We start from the raw sequence: 19,487 nt of genomic DNA on the forward strand, positions 1-19,487 counted from the left end.
CACAAACACACAGGACCGAACAATGGCCTCTCTCTCTCTCTGGCTGCTCCTCCAGCTCGGCCGCTCTTATATTTGCTCAAAGTCTCAGTGCGGTCATCAGCCGGCCCAGCCATACACTCGCAGTGAGGAGCAAGCAGTGCGAGGCTGCTGTCTGTGATATTCATGGGTGTTGGAATGTACAGCCTACAGAGTGGCAGTGGAAATGTGTGTGTCTCTCTCTTGTGTCTTCAACACACACACACACACAATTATGTGTGTGTGTGTGTGTGTGTGTGTGTGCTTAAGCAGAGTGCCTGTGATGACAGACACAAAGAAAAACACACAAGCCTCACTCTATGCCTTTAGGTTCAAGTTACTAATATCTCTCTGTTACACACACACACACACACAAACACACACACACACAAGCACAGAGAACAAGATGTTACTCGCATGGAAATTACGAAAGAACACTGTGTTCGAAGTGGAGAAATACTTCGTTCTGCCCTTTGATATCACTGTGAGATGTGTTACTTGTCACGACCGCAAATGATTTAGACGCGGACCGATTATTGATCAAGCTGTCATGAACAAACTTACACACTCACACAAATCACCGCCTCCAAAACACTGGGAAACATTGTGTTATCGTTGTGAAAACCCAGAGATTGGGTCACGTTCCAGGAAACCCCGAGCGGGAGAGAGCCGGCCAAAAAGACTCACACGTGCGCTTTACCCAGTTCCCACTGCTATTAGGGAACAAAAAGGAGAGAACTCACTGTTTGATCGAAGACACAGCAGGGAGCTTTTGATGTGAATATCCTCTAATTTCTAGTCCTGGGATGTTTGGAGTTTCAACTCATTAGGGAACAAAGTCCAGTCTTCCATTAACACTGATTAGGACCTGTTTGGAATTAATCAGGAAATCCACTTCAACGTCTGCTTCTTCTGAAAGTTTCAGACACTTTTCACTTTGAAATATGAGAATGAAGTAATTTCCTGTAGCTTCGCCCAATGGCAGAGGATGTGTGAATTGGTTACTTTAATCTTGGTGAGAAACCACAGTCTGTTTATACGAGGGGCATTCGCAGTGTAAGACGGACACGTGGACAGGACGAGTCAGGGATTGAACCATCAAACAATCTAAGCCACGACTGAACAATATTCCACTCCAAGTTTCCATCACAAAGAGAAAGAGAGACAGTTGTACCTGAAATAATTCCCCCAAACTACCACTGCTGGCATGGCAGGAAGCATCCAAGTGCTTGAATGTTGCTTTTGACAAATTCTAACTTCTTCATCCAGATAGTTTGACTCGTCGCAACAGACAAGGTTTGTCCATCTTTAGTGAATTTAAAAAAATAATTTCAGAATCAGTTTCATGTCCTGTGTTGAGGCCTGTTGTGCTTTAAGCTTCCTATCGATGTGTGTTGAAAGTTCGCCTTGGCTGTAGACAGTTAAAGCTACTGTTTCCTTTTTCTCATTTTGAACCAGTCTGACTGTCCTTCTTTGACCTCTGACATTAACAAGGCGTCCATGGAGGTGAAGTCAGGGTGAGACTGAATGAACAGGTACTCAGGAGTCACACTTTATATATTTCCCACCGGTGAAACAAAGCTGTTGAATCATCCTCATCTTATCTGGTCTCAACATGTGTGAAATGATAATGAGCAATATTATTACGCCCATGAAGACTCTGAAAATGGGAAAACATTGCCTCAGTAACGATGCAACTTCGATGTCTGAAGCTAAATAAGGTGTTTTAATTCTACTGAAATCCTACATTTGCCTTGAGACTACCTTCACCATCCCACAAGTAAAAACAGACGAAACACCCCTCAAAACACACATGTTAAAGGAGCATATCAGTGACTTATTTAGATATAGTGCGCATACCTGACACTTTGTCTGGCCTTCAGGTTAAAGCCAGCTATCTGAATGGCTTAATGCTCTGCCTCGTATCGCTCCATCTCTGTCCATATATCAGTGAACGTCCCTGGGGCGACGTGCGAGATGTAATCACACACTGAGTGCTACTAGACGGCTGAACCCCCGAGTGGGGACTCCAGAAAATGACTGGAGATGAACAGATAACGCCGGCCCAGCGAACGCGCCACCTGTGTGCACACATGAACACACACACACACACACACTCACTGACTGACAGGAGTGTTTCAGCAGGTATTTCTAAAGCTGATGTGAGTTTGACAGGACGCCGCAGACTTCTGCTGCGATCAGACACGGTGGAGACGAGCTGGCTGCGGACATGACTCGCTCTGAAGTGTGGACATGTTGAGGTGGCATTTATATAAACCCACTCCCAGTTAAAAGAGGAATGAAGACACAAGAGAGAATATTTGGATGAATAAAATAACAAGAAAACACTTCTTTTTAACTTCCTGTCCTCTTTTTGTTACTGATGCTGAATGTCTCCTCTGATTCTCTGAAGGCAAAGATTCTTATCTTTTCTTTTCATTTTTTACACTTTTGTATGACTTCCTAGAAAATGCATCTCAGTACGAGAACAAGGACTGTAATGTCCTCAAATTATGACAGATTGCTTACTTCCAAATGATTGTGTCTGAGGTCCTGTGATGAGTCAAGAACATCATGCATCTCAGAAGTGAGAAAAAAATGTAATAATATATTCAAATAAAAAGATACAGTTGATAAAATGCTTCATCTGTTAGAGCAGAGCAGAGAATTTTGTTCACCTCCCAACCAGCATCATCATCAACATCTCAGTGGGCCCTGCATTTGTTTGTTTACATCCTGAAAGTGAGTCCTATGAAGTGCAACAGCGCCCCCTTTGATTTAAAAATGTAACATTACCTCCCTTGAATGCCAGTTCTGCAACATTGACAGAAAGCTCATTCTTCTGCCAGACTTTTTATTCTTTTTAAAGGAAATTTCAGTTTCTGTCTGTGGAGATCCACCTCCTGGAGAGCATCAAATTGCTGTTTTTTTTTCTTCCTGCCCTCGATGCCATCTGGATACTGGTTTACCACAAGGGGAAAAATCTCTTCTCCTTTTTCTCATGATTTAAAGCCTAATTATAACCTCAAATTGGGCCTGAAGACTTTTCCAAGACTCGACTGTTTTAGCCCAAAAGGAGGCGGTCAGGGGACAGACATTCGATACACTATCTTGTCATGTGTGCGGGTGTAGGATTGGGATTTTTTGCCTGCTGACTGAACCACAGTGCAATTTAAACTCTCAAAGTTTTTTAAGTTATACAACTTAACAGAACTGTTCAGTGCAAACAGCCACATTGGACTTTTGAAATGCATAAAGATGAACCTTGAATTTTCCTGTTGAGAGTTTAAGTGAGGCGACCCAGTTATCCAGAGCCAGAGGACCAATTTGTGAAGAATTCCAAGGATCATTTATGTAACAGACTCGTGACACCAGAATGAAAATCTTTTTTTTTTTAACTGTATGATGCTTTTACTCACACAATGCAGCCATCTCTTTGGGAAGATCGGCTCCGAACTGTCCGAAAAGGTGGCTGCTGGCCAGCAGGTCGAAGGGGGAGTGGCTCCGCATGGAGTTGAAGGTGAACGGATACATGGCGCGCGGGAAACCCGTCATGTGACGCACGTGATGCTCCCTGTTGGTCGCCATCACGGAGAGTGCAGCTGACGGTTCAGGTGACTTCCCTCAGGCCTTCGAGCTCTTTCCTCCCGTTTCTTCGTCAGAGGCGTACGGCGAGTGTGAAACAGGCTGGTGCCATTCAGCCCCGCTCGTCTCCGGGCTTCTGCGGCGTCGCTTCGCAGAAAAGTAGCAGGGATGCTGAGGAGAAGTGGGGGGGGATGCCCAGAAACTGGTGTGACCAAGACCAGATCAGATATGGAACCTGGAGACAAAGAGGTAAACATGATGAGAGATCAGACACAGAAGAGTTTGGCTTTCACATTGAAACTTATCTTGATCTTTTTTTTTTAATACAAACAAAAGAATAAATACATAACATGATGAAGACCAAAGGCAGAAAGAAAAAAACAGTTGACGGATCAGAAACAGGGGGGGTGCAGAACTTTTCCTCTGCTTTTTGTCCTTCTTCCAAGTAGTGCAATAATTTTAGGCAATGCCATATGATTTCAATCAGCAGAATGGTATTATAAAGGGTCTCTCTGTTCCCTCTGCCAGCCTGACTCTGGCCAGCCTGCCCGAGAACAGCCAGCCCTAACACGGGTACAATTAACCCTTTATGGGCACAGACACACATAATTCCCCGATCTCACTGTACGCCACGCAAAAAACAAACACGCCTTTCTTCCACTTCGACTAAGGCTTCGATAAACACAGAGCTTCTCACCTTAAGTGTCTTTCGGGAGTCACAACGTGACCCCGTCTGAGAGTTAAATGAGGGCAGCCCTCCCTTCATCTTCCTCTAAAACTGCCATGCCTCTCAGTGATTTCATGAGTGGGTGGAGCTTAACTCTCCGTGGTGGAGCTGTGGTAAATAGAGCTCGGCCAAAGAATGTCTTGTTGTTTTGGGCTTGCTTCAGCATGGGAATCAAACATCCCGGGTGGGTGAAAGAAAAGTGAGGGGATTAGGAATTCATAAATGTCGAACGTGGAACCGCACATAGGAGTCATACGCCAGAGGAGCGAGTCGGATACCTTCAGAGATAAATTCAACTATCAAACTGCTACCGCTATCATATTCATGATCTGTATCCATCCGTCCATCCACTTATTTTCTGTGCTGCTTTATCTAGTCCAGAGTCATGGGGCGCTGTAAACGATGCCAGCCGACTCAGTGAGAGGCAGGTTGTCCCTCCATCATTAGTGAAGCTCAACCTTGTGCAAACTGGAAAACAGCGATGAACACATATCCATGTAAAAGGACAAGCAAATGTATTTGCTAATTATTTTGTTTGAGCTACACTTCTGTACAGACACTTAATACTTTGGTCAGAATGTTAAACACGACACCTGGCTGATCCTGCAGTGAGGCATGGCGGCGGCAGCATCATGAACGTGTTGCTCATTATTGCGGCAGAGCAAAGGCAATCGGTCAGCTTTAAAGTTAGGAGTAAACCTGCTTCAGATGGATCCAAGACAGTTGACGAGTCAGTCAAGTCAGACGGCGCCCTACAGCAGCCAACCAACGCAACGACTGGGTGACTGGAGGAATCTGAGTAATTTCGAAAGGGCCCGGACGGCGGCAGACGTTCGGCTTTTCCTCAGCGTCTGATGGCTCCTTGAGATGAGCCACATTAAGAACAGACTGAAGAAACCCAAGTGAGCAAATGACTGAGCTGAACATTGAGCGTATGCTCACTCTGGAGGTCTCAAAGCTCAGTTTCATATTTTTCGCTGAGGTTCACAGGAGTCACAACCTCCTGAGGGAACAGCCCACAAGAAGAAAATATGATATGCGCCACACACAGCACGATGCATTCAAAGAAGTGCATTATTGGATATAGAAGACAGGCTGTTTTTCATGGAAATAGATGAGAACGTGGAGTCGCTGCTCGATGCGGCACTATCAGTTTTAATGGCGTTGTGCAACAGTAGACATCAAAACACCAAATGAAAACAGATACAGAGAAAGACCAGAAATGTTAACGATGGTCCTTTGTGAAGCAGTGGCTCCTTGACATGTCGGTCAATCACATTAAACATCTAATCAATCAAATGATATTTGATTTAAGATCAATTACAAAGGTGACTTGGATTTAATTAAATAAAAAAAACAATGTGTGTATTTCAGACGACTGAGACATGGGCTTTATGTGGTGAAAAAAAGTCAGGTTTAGGCCTTTTTTTTAAAAATATGAGTGCTGTTTAAGGAGTCTTCATGGAGCACCACACTAAGAAGCCTGGAATACTTTTGGAAAAGATAAACTTCATTTTTTTTAACCACAACAGCAAAGTGTTTGTAAGTTACTTCAATTATGGGGTTGTAGTGATTACACCTCTGTTCACAATACTAAGCTCAGAACTTCTCGTTTGTTGTCATAGATACTTTGATTTATTTTAAATAGAAATTTGTGGTTGCTTAGGCCTGCTATGCAAATACTACTGAATTCTGATGGTAAAGAGAAAACAAAACCCAAAATGTACTTTTGCTGCGGTCCTGGTTAAGTGTATTGCATTTTAACGAGCAGTAATTCTAACCGTCATTGACATGAATGGGGCGAACTAAATATTCACTAATCTACAGGCATCTGTGCTACTATTATTAGAGTAAAATTCTTCCACATCCTTTCTTCAAACACATGCTTGCACATACTACACATTCACACACAAAACCACAAAGTTCATGAGCTGGGTGTTGTTTTTAAAGTCATATTTCCAATATTGACATATTTTCTGTAACTGCCTGGCTCTGCTGTGGTTTTTCTTCACGGCGGGGGCCAGTCGGGGAGACTCACTGGAAACCATTTCCACAAAGAACTTTTGTGCTTGACGATTAAAGAATGTCAAACTGAGGTTGGACAAAGTATGGCGTGATTTGAAGAGAAAAAAAAAAGAAAAGAAAAGAAAAGTGACTTCATGCATGCGGCGGTATGGTCCCGTTTTGTAAAACATATGCATACGCATGCCTCTCTGGAAGCAGAACACACAAACATACAAGAACGGACACGCAGGCCGCGGCGGTGAACGCACACAGATGTTCCTGCGACTTTAATCATGTTCATGGGCAAGTAATCAGTGGAAAACACACAGTGTTCGCACCATCCTCAAGCACCACTGAAAGCGGCAATTGACCTTGAAGAATGAAGTAGTAAATACAGGATGGAGGATCCTACCACAGATGTAGTGACTTCAAGTTGACTCCTTAACCAATCAAAGTCAAAGACCAAAAATCACTGGTATGAAAGCCAGATGTATGAAAGGACTTGTGTGTGTGTGTGTGTGTGTGTGTGTGTGTGTGTGTGTGGGGGGGGGGGGGGGGGGGGGGTGTCGAAAAGCTTAACAAAAAAGATGGAAAAAGACAGTGAAACAAAGGGGGGAAAGAGAGAGAGGAAGAACGCAGGAGGGAGTCTGGCGCATCTGGCAGGCCATGTGTAAGAAATGAACAGAGTCCTATTAATTAGAGCCATACTGGATACGGGATTAATAAGAGAAAGAACAGACTGTGGTAAAGCAGCATGGGAGGAGAGAGAGAGAGAGAGAGAGAGAGAGAGAGAGAGAGAGAGAGAGAGAGAGAGAGAGAGAGAGAGAGAGAGAGAGAGAGAGGCTCAGTATGGGAAAAAAAAATTACATGAAAATAAAGAAACACTTTTATTTCCACTAATAAACTATGAAATAATGTGTGCCCAGGCCAGGGAATGGTTTCTTTCTCTCTAATGAGAACACCCCCCCCCCCCCCTCGTTCTGCCTCCAGGGGGAATACACCTTGGGTAGGGCAACAAAAGCGGTGCTGTGTCTCTGGGCCTCCAGGCCTCAATGCTGCTTTTATGAGACCTGGCTGGGTCAGGTCAAACTGGGTCACCTGGTGCTGGTCCCGCTGACACTCAGACACATGCACATGCACAAAAAAACACACAAACACACACACACACACACACACACACACACACACACACACACACACGCCCATACACGCTAAACTGATGCACACTCTTTCCCAGACGACGAGGATTAAAAACAGATTTAGCTGAAAAATGATGGGGGTTTCCATTTCTCTCTTTTCCAGCAAGTCACTGCATACAGTATTATTGACTTGTTTTCACATGACTCCCATCATACGGCGCTTTTCTGGAGCTACTTCAATGGATTCAAGAGATTGTTGCAACAGCTTCAGCAGCAAACAGCAAAACAATTCAAAAGGAACCTTTTGGGGTATCACGTTGTGGGATTTTATTACGAACACTTTCTGGCCCTGGATATCCTGGGTGTAAATGTGACTGAGCTTTGTGGTTGTTCCAACTCAAACCCCCCTCAAGTTGTAGCTATGAGAATCTGTCAATACTGAACTGGGCAATTCAGAAAAATCATCGTGTTCTCACTTCCTTTGCCTGAAATAACTGATCAGGTCCAACATTATACTTGCACAACAGATGCATGAGCATGTGAGAGGACGATAGGAAGTGTCACTCACTTTGATTTATGAGCTATAGTCACTGGTGAAAGAGGGACTTGGCAGCATGCTTTTTTTTGGTAAAGAGAACTTGTAAATTTTATTTATTTATTTATTTTTTTTGGAAAAAAAAAAAGGCCCCAGGTTGTTTCATAAAGATCGTCATTCAAATTCCTGAGCAAAAGTACAGCTGCCAGTTTTTTTTCTTTTAGTCCCATTTTGGTTGGCAAATAACTCAACTATGTGTCACAGCAGCGAGCATCTGGCCAAGAGACGAGCAGACGGAGCCAGTTCTCCTGCACCTTCGCTCCGATCAAGAACGACTGAACTCCTGATTCACTCTTCTGCTTGTTTTGCGCAAGTTAACATTACAGTCTGACGGTGACTCATAATTCCAACCGGATAATTAACCACACTCTGCCCTCAGTTTAATTTTGTCTTTGTCATCAGACTAAATCTGAAGGATAAACAGCTTAATGACGGCACATGCAAGTTGAGTTACTCCACCAGATAAAACCCATTAAATAAAAGCGTTTAAATCAGACATCATGACATTGCTGGTTTTCTGGCCCCTGATTTATACCAACTGGGTAAAAAAAAAAAAAAAAGTGGAAAAAAGGCTGGCAATTAAGTAAAAATTTTGATTTGTGCAATACTCACAATCAAACACACTTTTCTTTTATATAAAAAAACAGTCAGTTATTAGCATAGCGCAGTTTAGTCAGTCGTGCACATGGTGATATTGCAATATATACCAATACCATTAAAGCCAGCATTCATTACAGTATTGAAACATTTCTCATCTGCGCTGACTGTAACTGACAAAATAGCAAAGATAAATAAACATGTAAATGTATCGCTTTGTTTTTTTAATCAGGGATTCTTGTGTAAACACTTAGTGGAGTTTCCACCAGTGGTTCAGACAAATGGATCCACACGATGTTTCCGTGACTTTGATAATGTTGACTGTGCAATTCGTTGCCCGATGTTTCCTTCGCTTTGTGCCGTGCACATTTCTGACTCACTTCTGTGTGTTTGTCTTATGCATGGGATGAAAAGCCCGACTGGCATTACAGCAGCAGCCCCGGTGAAAGACTTGGTTTAGACCTGTTGGCGAAGAGCTGCTTGGCTCCAGCATTTCCAGGGAATGAGATGACAAGACAATTACTGTTAATCTCCAGATTTACAACAAGACGAACCTGCTCTCAGCGCCGAAAACTCAGTGGTGATTCTTCGGTGAGCGAGGGAGAGGACAGTGCAAGTGTGAGGAAAATTAAGTTTGACCACAGTGCAGAATATCAATGTTATTTACAACTGACCCTCTTGATAAACACTCTTGAAGCGCGGTGTTCAGAATGGTCCTAAAACATGCCGGGTTGTTATTACAAAACTCAGTAGATTCACAACTGTTTACAGCCTGGTGCGAAGACATAAAGAGGCTATTTCAGTGGTTTGTCATGGATGATAAATGAATTACTTTACTGCGTTAGTCGTATTAAAAAGGAATACAAACAACTTTGCAATAATATTCCTATAAAGCACTTTGAACTGAATATGTTCACTGATCCACTTGTTCAGCATCCACACATCAACAGACTGCAGTTTAGAGTAAGATTAACTGGTGTAGAAGCAGCACTGGTGCTATGATAACAGCTGGCTCCACACAGAATGAGATACCTGGGAAATGATGGATTTAACATGTTGCTTACTGCTGTCCAACTGACTGGATTCAGCACTGCAAAGTGTGTTATTAACACACAGTGCTCTCTTTAAATTAAACAGGATTCAATCACTGATTTGAGTCTTTTTCTTTTGTTCCAATCAAAAACATCAGCAACCTCATGGTCTGGTGCTTGTCTGGCACTTGGCTAAATTTTTTGACTGAATCCAGGACTTTGTAATGTTTGTCACCATAAAAGACGTCACTGTTGGGAGCCATTGACAAGAAAAGGCCGAATTTTGTTGGTGCGACTTAGATGCTTTAATTCAAAACATCTGGTCAGTCTGCAACTGTTGAGACTGCTGCACCTCTAGTTTTGCACTAAAATCTATTTTATCTCGAATCGAAATTGAAGATGGGCAGAATTACTGTGCTGCTGTCCCCCCTGGAGGCTTTCTGGCACCACTCAGGGGCTGCCCACCCACACCAAACTCTGAAAAACACATTTAGTCGTGCCCCGGGTTTAGCCTTGTGAGGATGTTTTGCCAGAGATTTGTGCTGTTTTCCACTGCATTGCTGTGCTATTCCCTGTCGAGAGAGCAAACCACCCAAAATCTGCTCTACACCTTCATTTGATCACAGGAAAAGATGGTTCCACTTTCTTTCAAATTGCTCTTTCTACATCAACGGAAACCAACATCCTTTCCGCCGTGCAACACTTTGTTTTCATGGCAAAGCTTCATAGATCCGTTGCAAAATAAGGAAAATTGAAATTTGTTTGAGGTTTGGGGAATTTAGTTGGAGACGCTGTTTTAAACACAGAAGTACAGTGAATTGTGGAAAAAGTGAAGAGTTGTGGAAGGTTAACGTTAACATTTTCCATCAACAGGAGGGGTGTGAGTTCAGGGCGGGACACAGAGGTGACACAAAACTCATGACTGGAGGAACTCCAGCGGCTACAAACTACAACCAGACATCATGGATACTCTGGTTCACATCAGTGACGTCCTCATTTTGTTTGATCACGCTGCCGACAAATCTTCAGCGATGGCATATCGGATACTTTACACTGCATTGCTGTTCTGGTTTTGTAAAGAGTGTTCACCGTGGCTGGGGTGTAAGCACTTGATGGTAAACAGCGTTTGATCGTTTGGATCAAGAACAGGCCACACAAACCGGAGCGTCTGCTTCTTCTCACTGCACTTTAATTTCCTTACAGTTTGTCCTTTTTTTTTGCTGTTAGACAGAGAATTCGCCTCTGTCAGTTTCCAAACTGTCTTGCGTAGAGGTTCAATCCCGGGTGATGTGCTGGAAAACAGGCAGGTCTTCAATGGCAAAGTGCTTCAGGCTTCTTTTTTTCATTTGTTGATTTGATAATCTCACATGGACCCTCTGTGGTTGTGAGCTTTGCTTTATCTGTCAGTCTTCCACTCGCTAAAATCTGTTAGCAATTGTCAGGCTGAGATCAAACAAGCAGTATTTTATGGACTCAGCTTTATTTGACTTTCACAATAAAGATGCATTTAAGGCATGTCTGGAGTTATGTGTTGGAGACAGAAACCAAAAAAAAAAGTGTTTAATTTAGTGAAATGTGAAGCAGTTCCACTGAGGCTAAAGAGAGGACAGGCTGAGTCTGGGTGGACATGGAGGCTAAAAAACTCCCCCAAAAAAACAGCCAAAAACAAGGAAAAACATGACTTCAGCAGAGACAAATAAATGCAAACCATAAACCACAATCAAATCTGGCTTTTTGTAGGAGAACGCAGCCAGAGATGAGCTGTGCTGAAAACCCTCGACTGAAAGTGCACAGGCGGACACACACACACACACACACACACACACACACACACACACACACACACACACACACAGAAAAACAAAAAAACACTCACCTTCAGCCACAAACAATATAATTAGATATTCCAACAAATGACCATACCAGATCTTACTTCAATCTGGCATGTAAAAATCACTTCTTTTTAATATGAGGAGGACAAATACCAGTGGGACATGAACCATACATGTCTCACAGCCACACACACACACACACACACACACCACAAAGTTTCTGGCCGTGGCAAACACTTTCCTTCCAATTCATGCATGCAATTATGTTGTTAGCTTTGTCAAGAATCTACACACAGATGTATATACATTAGGCCTCAAAACAACATTTGATATCCATTTCCAAGCATTGTTCCTCAGAAATATGTTTCAGAATGACTGCCAGACGTTCATCTTGTTCTAATGATTTCCAGTGAACAGGGTCTGATCCCCTCTGCTGAGCTTTTCAAGGCTTTACAGAAGTTCGAGGAGGACAAAGCTGATAATCCATCTGGTCAGTGTGGTGTCTCAAAGAGAAATGCATTTACTTATTATTATGCACAGCAGTAGAACAGGAGGATTATGAATTAAAAAACCACAGCGATATTTGCTCAAAATGTATTGATTGAACAACAGATCCAATTAAGAATGATTAAATAGGAACATTGTGACAACTTTATGTCAGATGCTTGGAAAAACGATGTGTGAATTCTGTGTTTGAAGTGCCAGTGGGGATTATTTTTGATCAATATGTTTCACACTACACACAATGCAGCTTTATATGGAGTCAACCCTGTGGGCAGCCGGAGGTCTCCAGGTTGGAGCTGGGGTCAGTCGCTGTTGCTCCAGGCTCGGTGGCCTTCGCCATGGGTCAGACGTCTTTGAGGCATTTGGTGGGCGGCTTTTCATTTTGTATTAAAGTCAAAAGTGACACGCACACAAACACACGCACGCACGCACGCTCAGTCTGTCTTTTTCGCAGAGGATTACAAGTGTGTTTAAAAGACTTGCAGCCTGTGCTGCGGAGAAGCCCCAGGCCACAATTAAAAACACTAAGGCGCTCTTTAGACACACTGAGACACATTCAGCTTTGAGTTTTCGGGAAAGTGCAGCAAGCGAAACAATGACGGCTACAAGAGAATTCCAAATCTCTGAAGCCAATTGGGCACGTCAAAGCAAACCGCAGCCAGTGCACGGCTCTCCCCAAAAACCTCTCTAAATAACTCAGTATGTAATTCTGTGGAACAAAGAAACAAAAACATTTATGTCCTCCCGTTCACAAAAACAAGTAGCACAGTGCTCATGTCTTTATTCTGGAAGTTTCCATTGATATGTAGCAATCAAGACAACACCCCCGCAACAAAATTAAACTCAGCTGACACAGACCAGAAAAGATGATGTAGATTATCTCCTTTGTTGTCGTCGATAGGAAATGAAAGAGAGAGAAGCCAGTGAGACAGAGGGAGAGAAAAGGAGAAAGACGGAGGAGCCAGACATCCTTCTCCGCCTGAGGGGCTGTCATTCTTGAAACGTGTAGTGAACAAAGATGAGATTGCAATGCAGCTAAAGACGTTTCATCCAACACACCCAAACACACGCACATGCAAGCACACACAAACTTTTCCATTCGTTTCTTTCACGCATGATGAAACCAAAAGAGAAAAAAAGAAAAAAAAAAAGCAAGTGAGAGGAAGGTTTAACTGGCAGCAGATGCATCCTAAAAAGTTAAGTTTTGAAATGCAGAAGAGATCAAACCTGGAATCACAGTGAGAGGCGACTGAATCGCCGTGGCTCCACAGAAAGCCACTGACAGGGAAAATGAGTACGTGATGAAAAGCATGAAGAGAAAACAGTCTCTTACTGTTCTCCAAAAAGCCGCCTCTAACGCACCGCGCATTGTTTACACCCTACTTTTAGACTTGCTGATGACTCCGCCAGCGAGCGTTCTCTCAGACATCAAGGAAAGTTAATTTAAAATAGATTTGTCAAGAGTTTGTGTGAATAACTCAACGGCGGAGCGGAGCGCAGAGTGGCATGGTGCGAGCGCCTGTCAGTGTGGTGTTAGTCGACCAGCGCAGAAAGCCAGGAATAAGCATTCAGGATGCTAATAACGTCTTAATCACAATCATCAATCAAGCGATGGGTTTGTATTTAGATCACAGGATGCTGCTTGATATGATTCACACTCTACAATAAGAACTAGAGTTTTAAAAAAGCAGGAAGTCACACCGACAAAACGGAAAGCGGCAGCAGCAGTCAGATCGTCTTGTGATATCTGATAGTGAACCATTTCAGTGTTTCTATCCAAGTTATGTAACTAGGGAGGATGGGAGCCTGTTTGTAAAACATTTGGGGGGGGTGAGTGTGATCGAGTGTGTGCATACTCAGGTAGACGAGACCTGCTCGGCCATTTGCGATGCTGACGGAGCGATCCATCACCTCTGACAGCCAGGCCATTGGCTGGGAGCCTGCGGGCTACAGCTGCCGCTGGAAAACAGTCTGGGATGGATGCAAACCTCATGTGTACTCAGAGTGACCAACACTGATGCATGTGACAGCGGCAGAAAGTATTATATGTTATATTTATATCTGATACAGTCGGTGAAAATCTATGAAATTGCAACAGCGACATGAAGTGAAGTAGTTTGTTTTTTTTTTTTTCTCAGTGTTTAAATATGATGAACATAACCGTTCGTGAAATCAAGAACAATCAGAAAGGTGTCTAAATTTAGTCAAACTGCTGAGGACACACATCCTCTCAAATATTGGTCTTATCACACTGGGTGACTCAAGAGCATATGCAAGCACCGATCAGCTTTCAAACCCTTCCACTGCTCGCTCTGTTGTTCTTTCTCTTCTCAAAATCTCTGTTCTCAATTAAAGCTGTCCTCAGGAAACTCAATCTCTCCACTCGAGTTGTCCCAGAAAGACACACACACACACACACACACACACACACACACTCAAAAGGGGAGAGAGAGAGAGAGCGAGAGAGAGACGAGAGAAACACGAACACATCTCACTCATGCTCTGACATGTCCTCTGTGTTCATTTCTCACAAACCGCCAACACAAAGAAGTTATGAAGGAAAAAAGAAAAGGGGAAAAAAGAAAAGAAAGAAGACCCAAAAGCAAACTTACCAGACGTAGGATTTCAACTCCACACAGGCGGGCGGCTTGTGAGTTAAAGTGAGCGGGTGAAGCGGAGACGGAGAGTAGTAGTTGTGTTTGTCAGTCAGAAGTCCCTCTCGCTGCAGCGACAGAGCTCAGCCTGTTGCATTCCGCCTCCCTCTCCTTTCCCGTCTCTCTCTCTCTCTCTCTCTCTAACATACACCCTCTCTCTCTCTCTCTCTCTCTCTCTCTCTCTCTCTCTCTCTCCTCCTGAAATGATTGTGTACTTTGATTCACAAACCCTGCCTTTGTCACGTGATCCAACACTTCAAATATACAGCACATTTTTTACCAGCCACAGAATGCCCAAAGGCAGGGAAAACAGGGTCCAGAAAGCTTAGGTTTCAACTTGCTGCCCACCCCTCCTCTCCTCCACCCACCCGCCCCTCGCTCCTTTGTCTCACTAGTCTCTCTCTCTCTCTCTCTCTCTCTTTACCTTCACTCCATCTACAGTGTACTGTCAGTCAACACGCCTTTGTTAGATTTCAACCGTGTGACTGTTTGTTTTGAATTTCTAAATTTGTTTCTCTGTTGCTCACCGTCCAAAGATAGGCCCACACACACACACACACACACACACACACACACACACACACACACACACACACACACACACACACACACACACACACACACACACAGTGTTTATATGCCATGTGGAGGCAACACATTGAGTTTTTGTCATTTCCTGCAAAGTCAACTGTAACTACAGCCAGTGGAACTCTGACACTAACCATAACGTAACCAGAAGCATGGAGTGACCCTACAGCATGCCTTCACTTCAAACTGTGTGAATTCTGCTCACAGGGACTTTCATTTCTGTCTCCACAGTGAAACGAGTCCCCTGTGGTCATTGTGGAATTAGACTTAGGTCCCCACCAAGATAGAGGAACACACACATGCACACACACTCACACAAACTGCACGCATACATACAGCCATAGTAATGAAGTAGTGGTTGACTCCGGGACGACACACACAAACACACACATGCTGCACAGGCCTGACACACCTTTGGGGATATCAGTGTCGGTCCTCAGCGTTCACTCCATGTGTTTACAATGCTCAGACTTCGGGCCCCTTTCCAGTTGAAGTGGGAGTCCGGGGGCCTGAAGCCAATCGAGGGCCATGCAGGGCATTATTGTGACCAAATATTCCTGATGGGAAAGGAACGCAGCCTCACAGCATCAGAGTCCTCGTGTCTTAATGCGGTGGAAATAATAACTTCAATCATTAATGCGGCACGCCGCATTAAAATGTAATTAAATGTACAATGAACACAGAGACTCAGTCTGCCCTGGCTGGTCCCAAGAGTGGAAATTAAACCTCAGTCAATTTGTGTAAATGTTAATTACTTTTAAATGCACAATATATTGGAAAAGCTACTGCTATAAGAATTATTCAAAGGGATAGATACAGTCACACAAAGCCTGGAATAAGTATTAGTCCACTTCATTAAATCCCCAACATGCAAATGATGGTGAGCTCTTTTCCATAGCTTGAGAAGTACAAAGGACCATTCTCCAGGCCGTTCCCGCACCTTTAAATCAGTTCAAGCAAACTCCCTTCCTCCGACAGGACTCACTAAAGCACATCAACACAGTGCTTTTTTTTCTGGTAAGGAAGCGTTTAATGGAGATACATTTGATCCGTGATGAGATCAAACCTGGCCAGTCGGCCCTTGAGGGGCAGAGCTAACTGCCTCTTCATGTCAGAGATAAATCTGTCTGCTACTGTCTGACTGGGCTCATGGCAAGCCAGTCCACTGCAGGCCAATCCACGACAGCAGCAGTCTGCAGCAGAGCAGGCTGTCTTTAAGACAAACCCTCTGACAGGAGCAGTTCCTATTTGGTTCTTTTGTTGAAAAAAATTGTATTTGTAAAAATCCTTCATATGGTTCTTTTTGACACAATATGGGAACAAGAAGTCTAAAGTACATTGTGATGATTTAGCCAGTGATTTTTGTCTCAGTGGGTTTATATGAGGAATAAATAAAAATAGAAATAAATAAGGAACAAAAATCTGCATCATACACATGAGATCCATTGATAACTATAGCATCAATCTTTTGGTATAAAGAAAAAAAAAACCCATCATCATCATTTTCATTACATTCCACTGCAGGTCTTTTTGCGACATTTTTTTTTCCACCTTTCAGTCATAATTTGCAGCAGACATCATTCAATCCCAGGATTACTGCTACAACCATCTGGGTTACTGCCACACTTCTCGGTAATAGTGTCAGCGAGTGAAAGGTGAAAGGTTACCGCTGTTTGTGTTTCTGTGTCAGTGAAATGCTCAGAGAGGAGGGGAGTGTATAACATCCAGCTGAGTGTGAGAGACACATTTGTATATTTATCGATTTAAATGTATAAGGCAGGGGGGAATCCGAACACGTTTCAGACGTTTTCCCACATTTCACCAACACATTTCCATTCTTTCACACTTTTGACTCAACAGATGGTATTAGACGGCCTTTAATGAGGCCTGCAGGTAGAATTCTAAAAGTAAAACCTCAGATACAGAGAGTCTTGAAGATGTACGGCGAGAAAGACCAAACAAAGAAATGGAGAGAAACTGAGGGAGCTTATAACTTTTTGCAGAGCTCGAAATGGGGCCCTTTTTGGCAGCAGCGAGTGGAGAAACCGCAGAATGGTGCGACTCTGGAGTCGAGGGGTGGAGGAAGCAGGAGGGGGGCGAGGCAAAGGACAAGGAAGCAGAACAGAGCGGCGAGTGGTGGGGTGGGGGGGAAGAAAAGAAAGGGGTAAGGAGGAGGGTGCAGACGGCAGGTTTTAATCAGCAACAGGCTGTTGGTAATGAGATCACTATCCCACTGCTCTCAGATTGATGTCATGTGAGGCTCCGCCGTGCGTGGAGAAGCATGCGGAGGATGACAGGCGTTCTTGACAGGCTCGCCGGCTCGCTCTGGGCACACAAACATACGAGCGTGCGCGCGGAACGGCAACGACAGGGCCGTGCTCGTACGCGCCACAGCTGGGTAAATGCCCACCAACCAATAAACACTGACACCGCGGCTCGTACAGAAAACACGCCTGCCTCACACACAAAGACCCTTTAATACACCAAAACACCCTGCTGTTAATTTTCTTCAAGCGAGATAAAAAGCTGACACAAATATAATCACACCCACACACACACGCGCACACACACACACACACACACACACACACACACACACACACACACACACACACACACACACACACACACACACACTATTAACACTTTTTGGGTCCCAGGGCTCCTTTATGTCTTTTCGGTCCCTCAAACTGCTAAACATGCCTACACAACACAAAGAACACACTGTACCAGTGGTGAGGGTTGGCTAGACTTGCAGGCATGGGAGCAAAAAGAGGAGAGAAAACAAGGACCGAAGGGGAGAGAAGGAGGGAGAAAAAGGGAAAGAGGGGACACGGAGTAGTTGTCAGTTTAGGGGTTTCATAGTTCAACCAACAGCCATGACAAATGAAGACGAGACAAAAGTGGTACACAACAAAACACAGTCACCATCCCACGACTGAAGAGTTATTTGAAAATACAAGAAAACCTCAAGCAAACCTGCATATTTATCATATTATTTGCAAAATGTATTGATGGTGTGAAGCTGAAAAAGAAAGAAAAGTGGACAAAAGAGGGAGAAAAGAAACAGGTCTGGGTGTACATATGCATCCAATGAGCAGCAAATAGTTTTTCCTATATAAATGTTCCCCCAAAATTCAACCATGATGTCACCATGAACCGGTCGTGAACCCGACTCAGTGTCAGCCACCATTACTGTCTCATTCCCTCGCCGTTCCTACTTTATGGCACCACCTCTCCATCTCTTTCCACTCGGTCCCCATCTCGTTCTTGGACTCCCACTCTTTATCTTTCGCCATACTCTGTTGTCTGGCTATATTTTTCTTTTCAACACAAACTGCAACACCCCCAACCCCAACCCTCTGCTGACCCCCACTCCCCCCCACCCGAACCCAACTCACACACACACACACACACACACACACACACACACACTGCTCACAGCCATTTGGAAAGTCTCTAGTATAACAAGGACAGTTTTAATCAGAACAAGCTGGCATATTTTGGCCAAGTCCTACACTCATGGTAATTCAATCAGAAAGAAAGGGGAAAGAGGGGGAGAGAAAAAGTGAAAAGGGGCACACGGAGGGTAGCGGAGTGTGAGACGGGGAAATAAGAAAAACAGAGGGAGGAAAAAGGAGACAGTGGGCGGATGGGAGGGTGAGGTAGGGGTTGAGTGGTTTGAAAGGGTTTGATCCACATGTGGAAGTGATTGTCTAATTACAGCACATATGTATAAGTGTTACTGCCTGCAGGACAGATGGTGATTGGAGGGTGCAGCCCCGTGAAAATGAGATGATTGGATGAGGGAGGAATTGGGATGGGTAGGAGGAAGTGGAGAATAACACTGAGAGGATTGTCATGGAGACTTCTGCATCGTTCCGCTCAACCTCGTTGGCAGTTTCAGATTCAAGCTTACTGTATGTCTAATTCAGCCACAAGAGTCCATCATCGTGTAATCTACAAGAAGCTGTATGGAGGCCCCGCCGGCGGCTACTGGTATAACAGCAGCACCTTCCTGAATTAATAACCTCACTGAACGAGTTCCGGACACCTCCACTACAGTAGTTAACACCCCTAATTGAACAGGACATCTGGTTTCACCTCCACAGCACAACGACGTATATCAACAGCGTTACTTAGACCATTTCATCTCACTTAAATCACACATACATGTTCTGTATTTACTCTGTGTTTAGAAAACTTGAAAAAAAGG

At 43.9% G+C, this 19,487-nt stretch overlaps 1 protein-coding gene across 1 annotated transcript in view; it reads right to left on the reverse strand.

Annotated features, from left to right (window-relative positions):
• The window catches only part of LOC115388694 (retinoic acid receptor gamma-A-like), a 32,767-nt gene extending 17,983 nt beyond the window's left edge, over positions 1-14,784 (reverse strand). Inside the window, exons 1-2 of the mRNA XM_030091938.1 lie at positions 14,642-14,784; positions 3,435-3,835 (exon numbers count right to left, since the gene is read on the reverse strand). Coding sequence (XP_029947798.1) covers positions 3,435-3,603 — 169 coding nt within the window. The 5' untranslated portion in view covers positions 3,604-3,835; positions 14,642-14,784. The remainder of the gene's footprint in view (positions 1-3,434; positions 3,836-14,641) is intronic.
• Positions 14,785-19,487: the final 4,703 nt, after the last annotated feature.

This window comes from Salarias fasciatus, chromosome 5 (assembly GCF_902148845.1).
Source record: "Salarias fasciatus chromosome 5, fSalaFa1.1, whole genome shotgun sequence".
NCBI lineage: Eukaryota > Metazoa > Chordata > Actinopteri > Blenniiformes > Blenniidae > Salarias > Salarias fasciatus.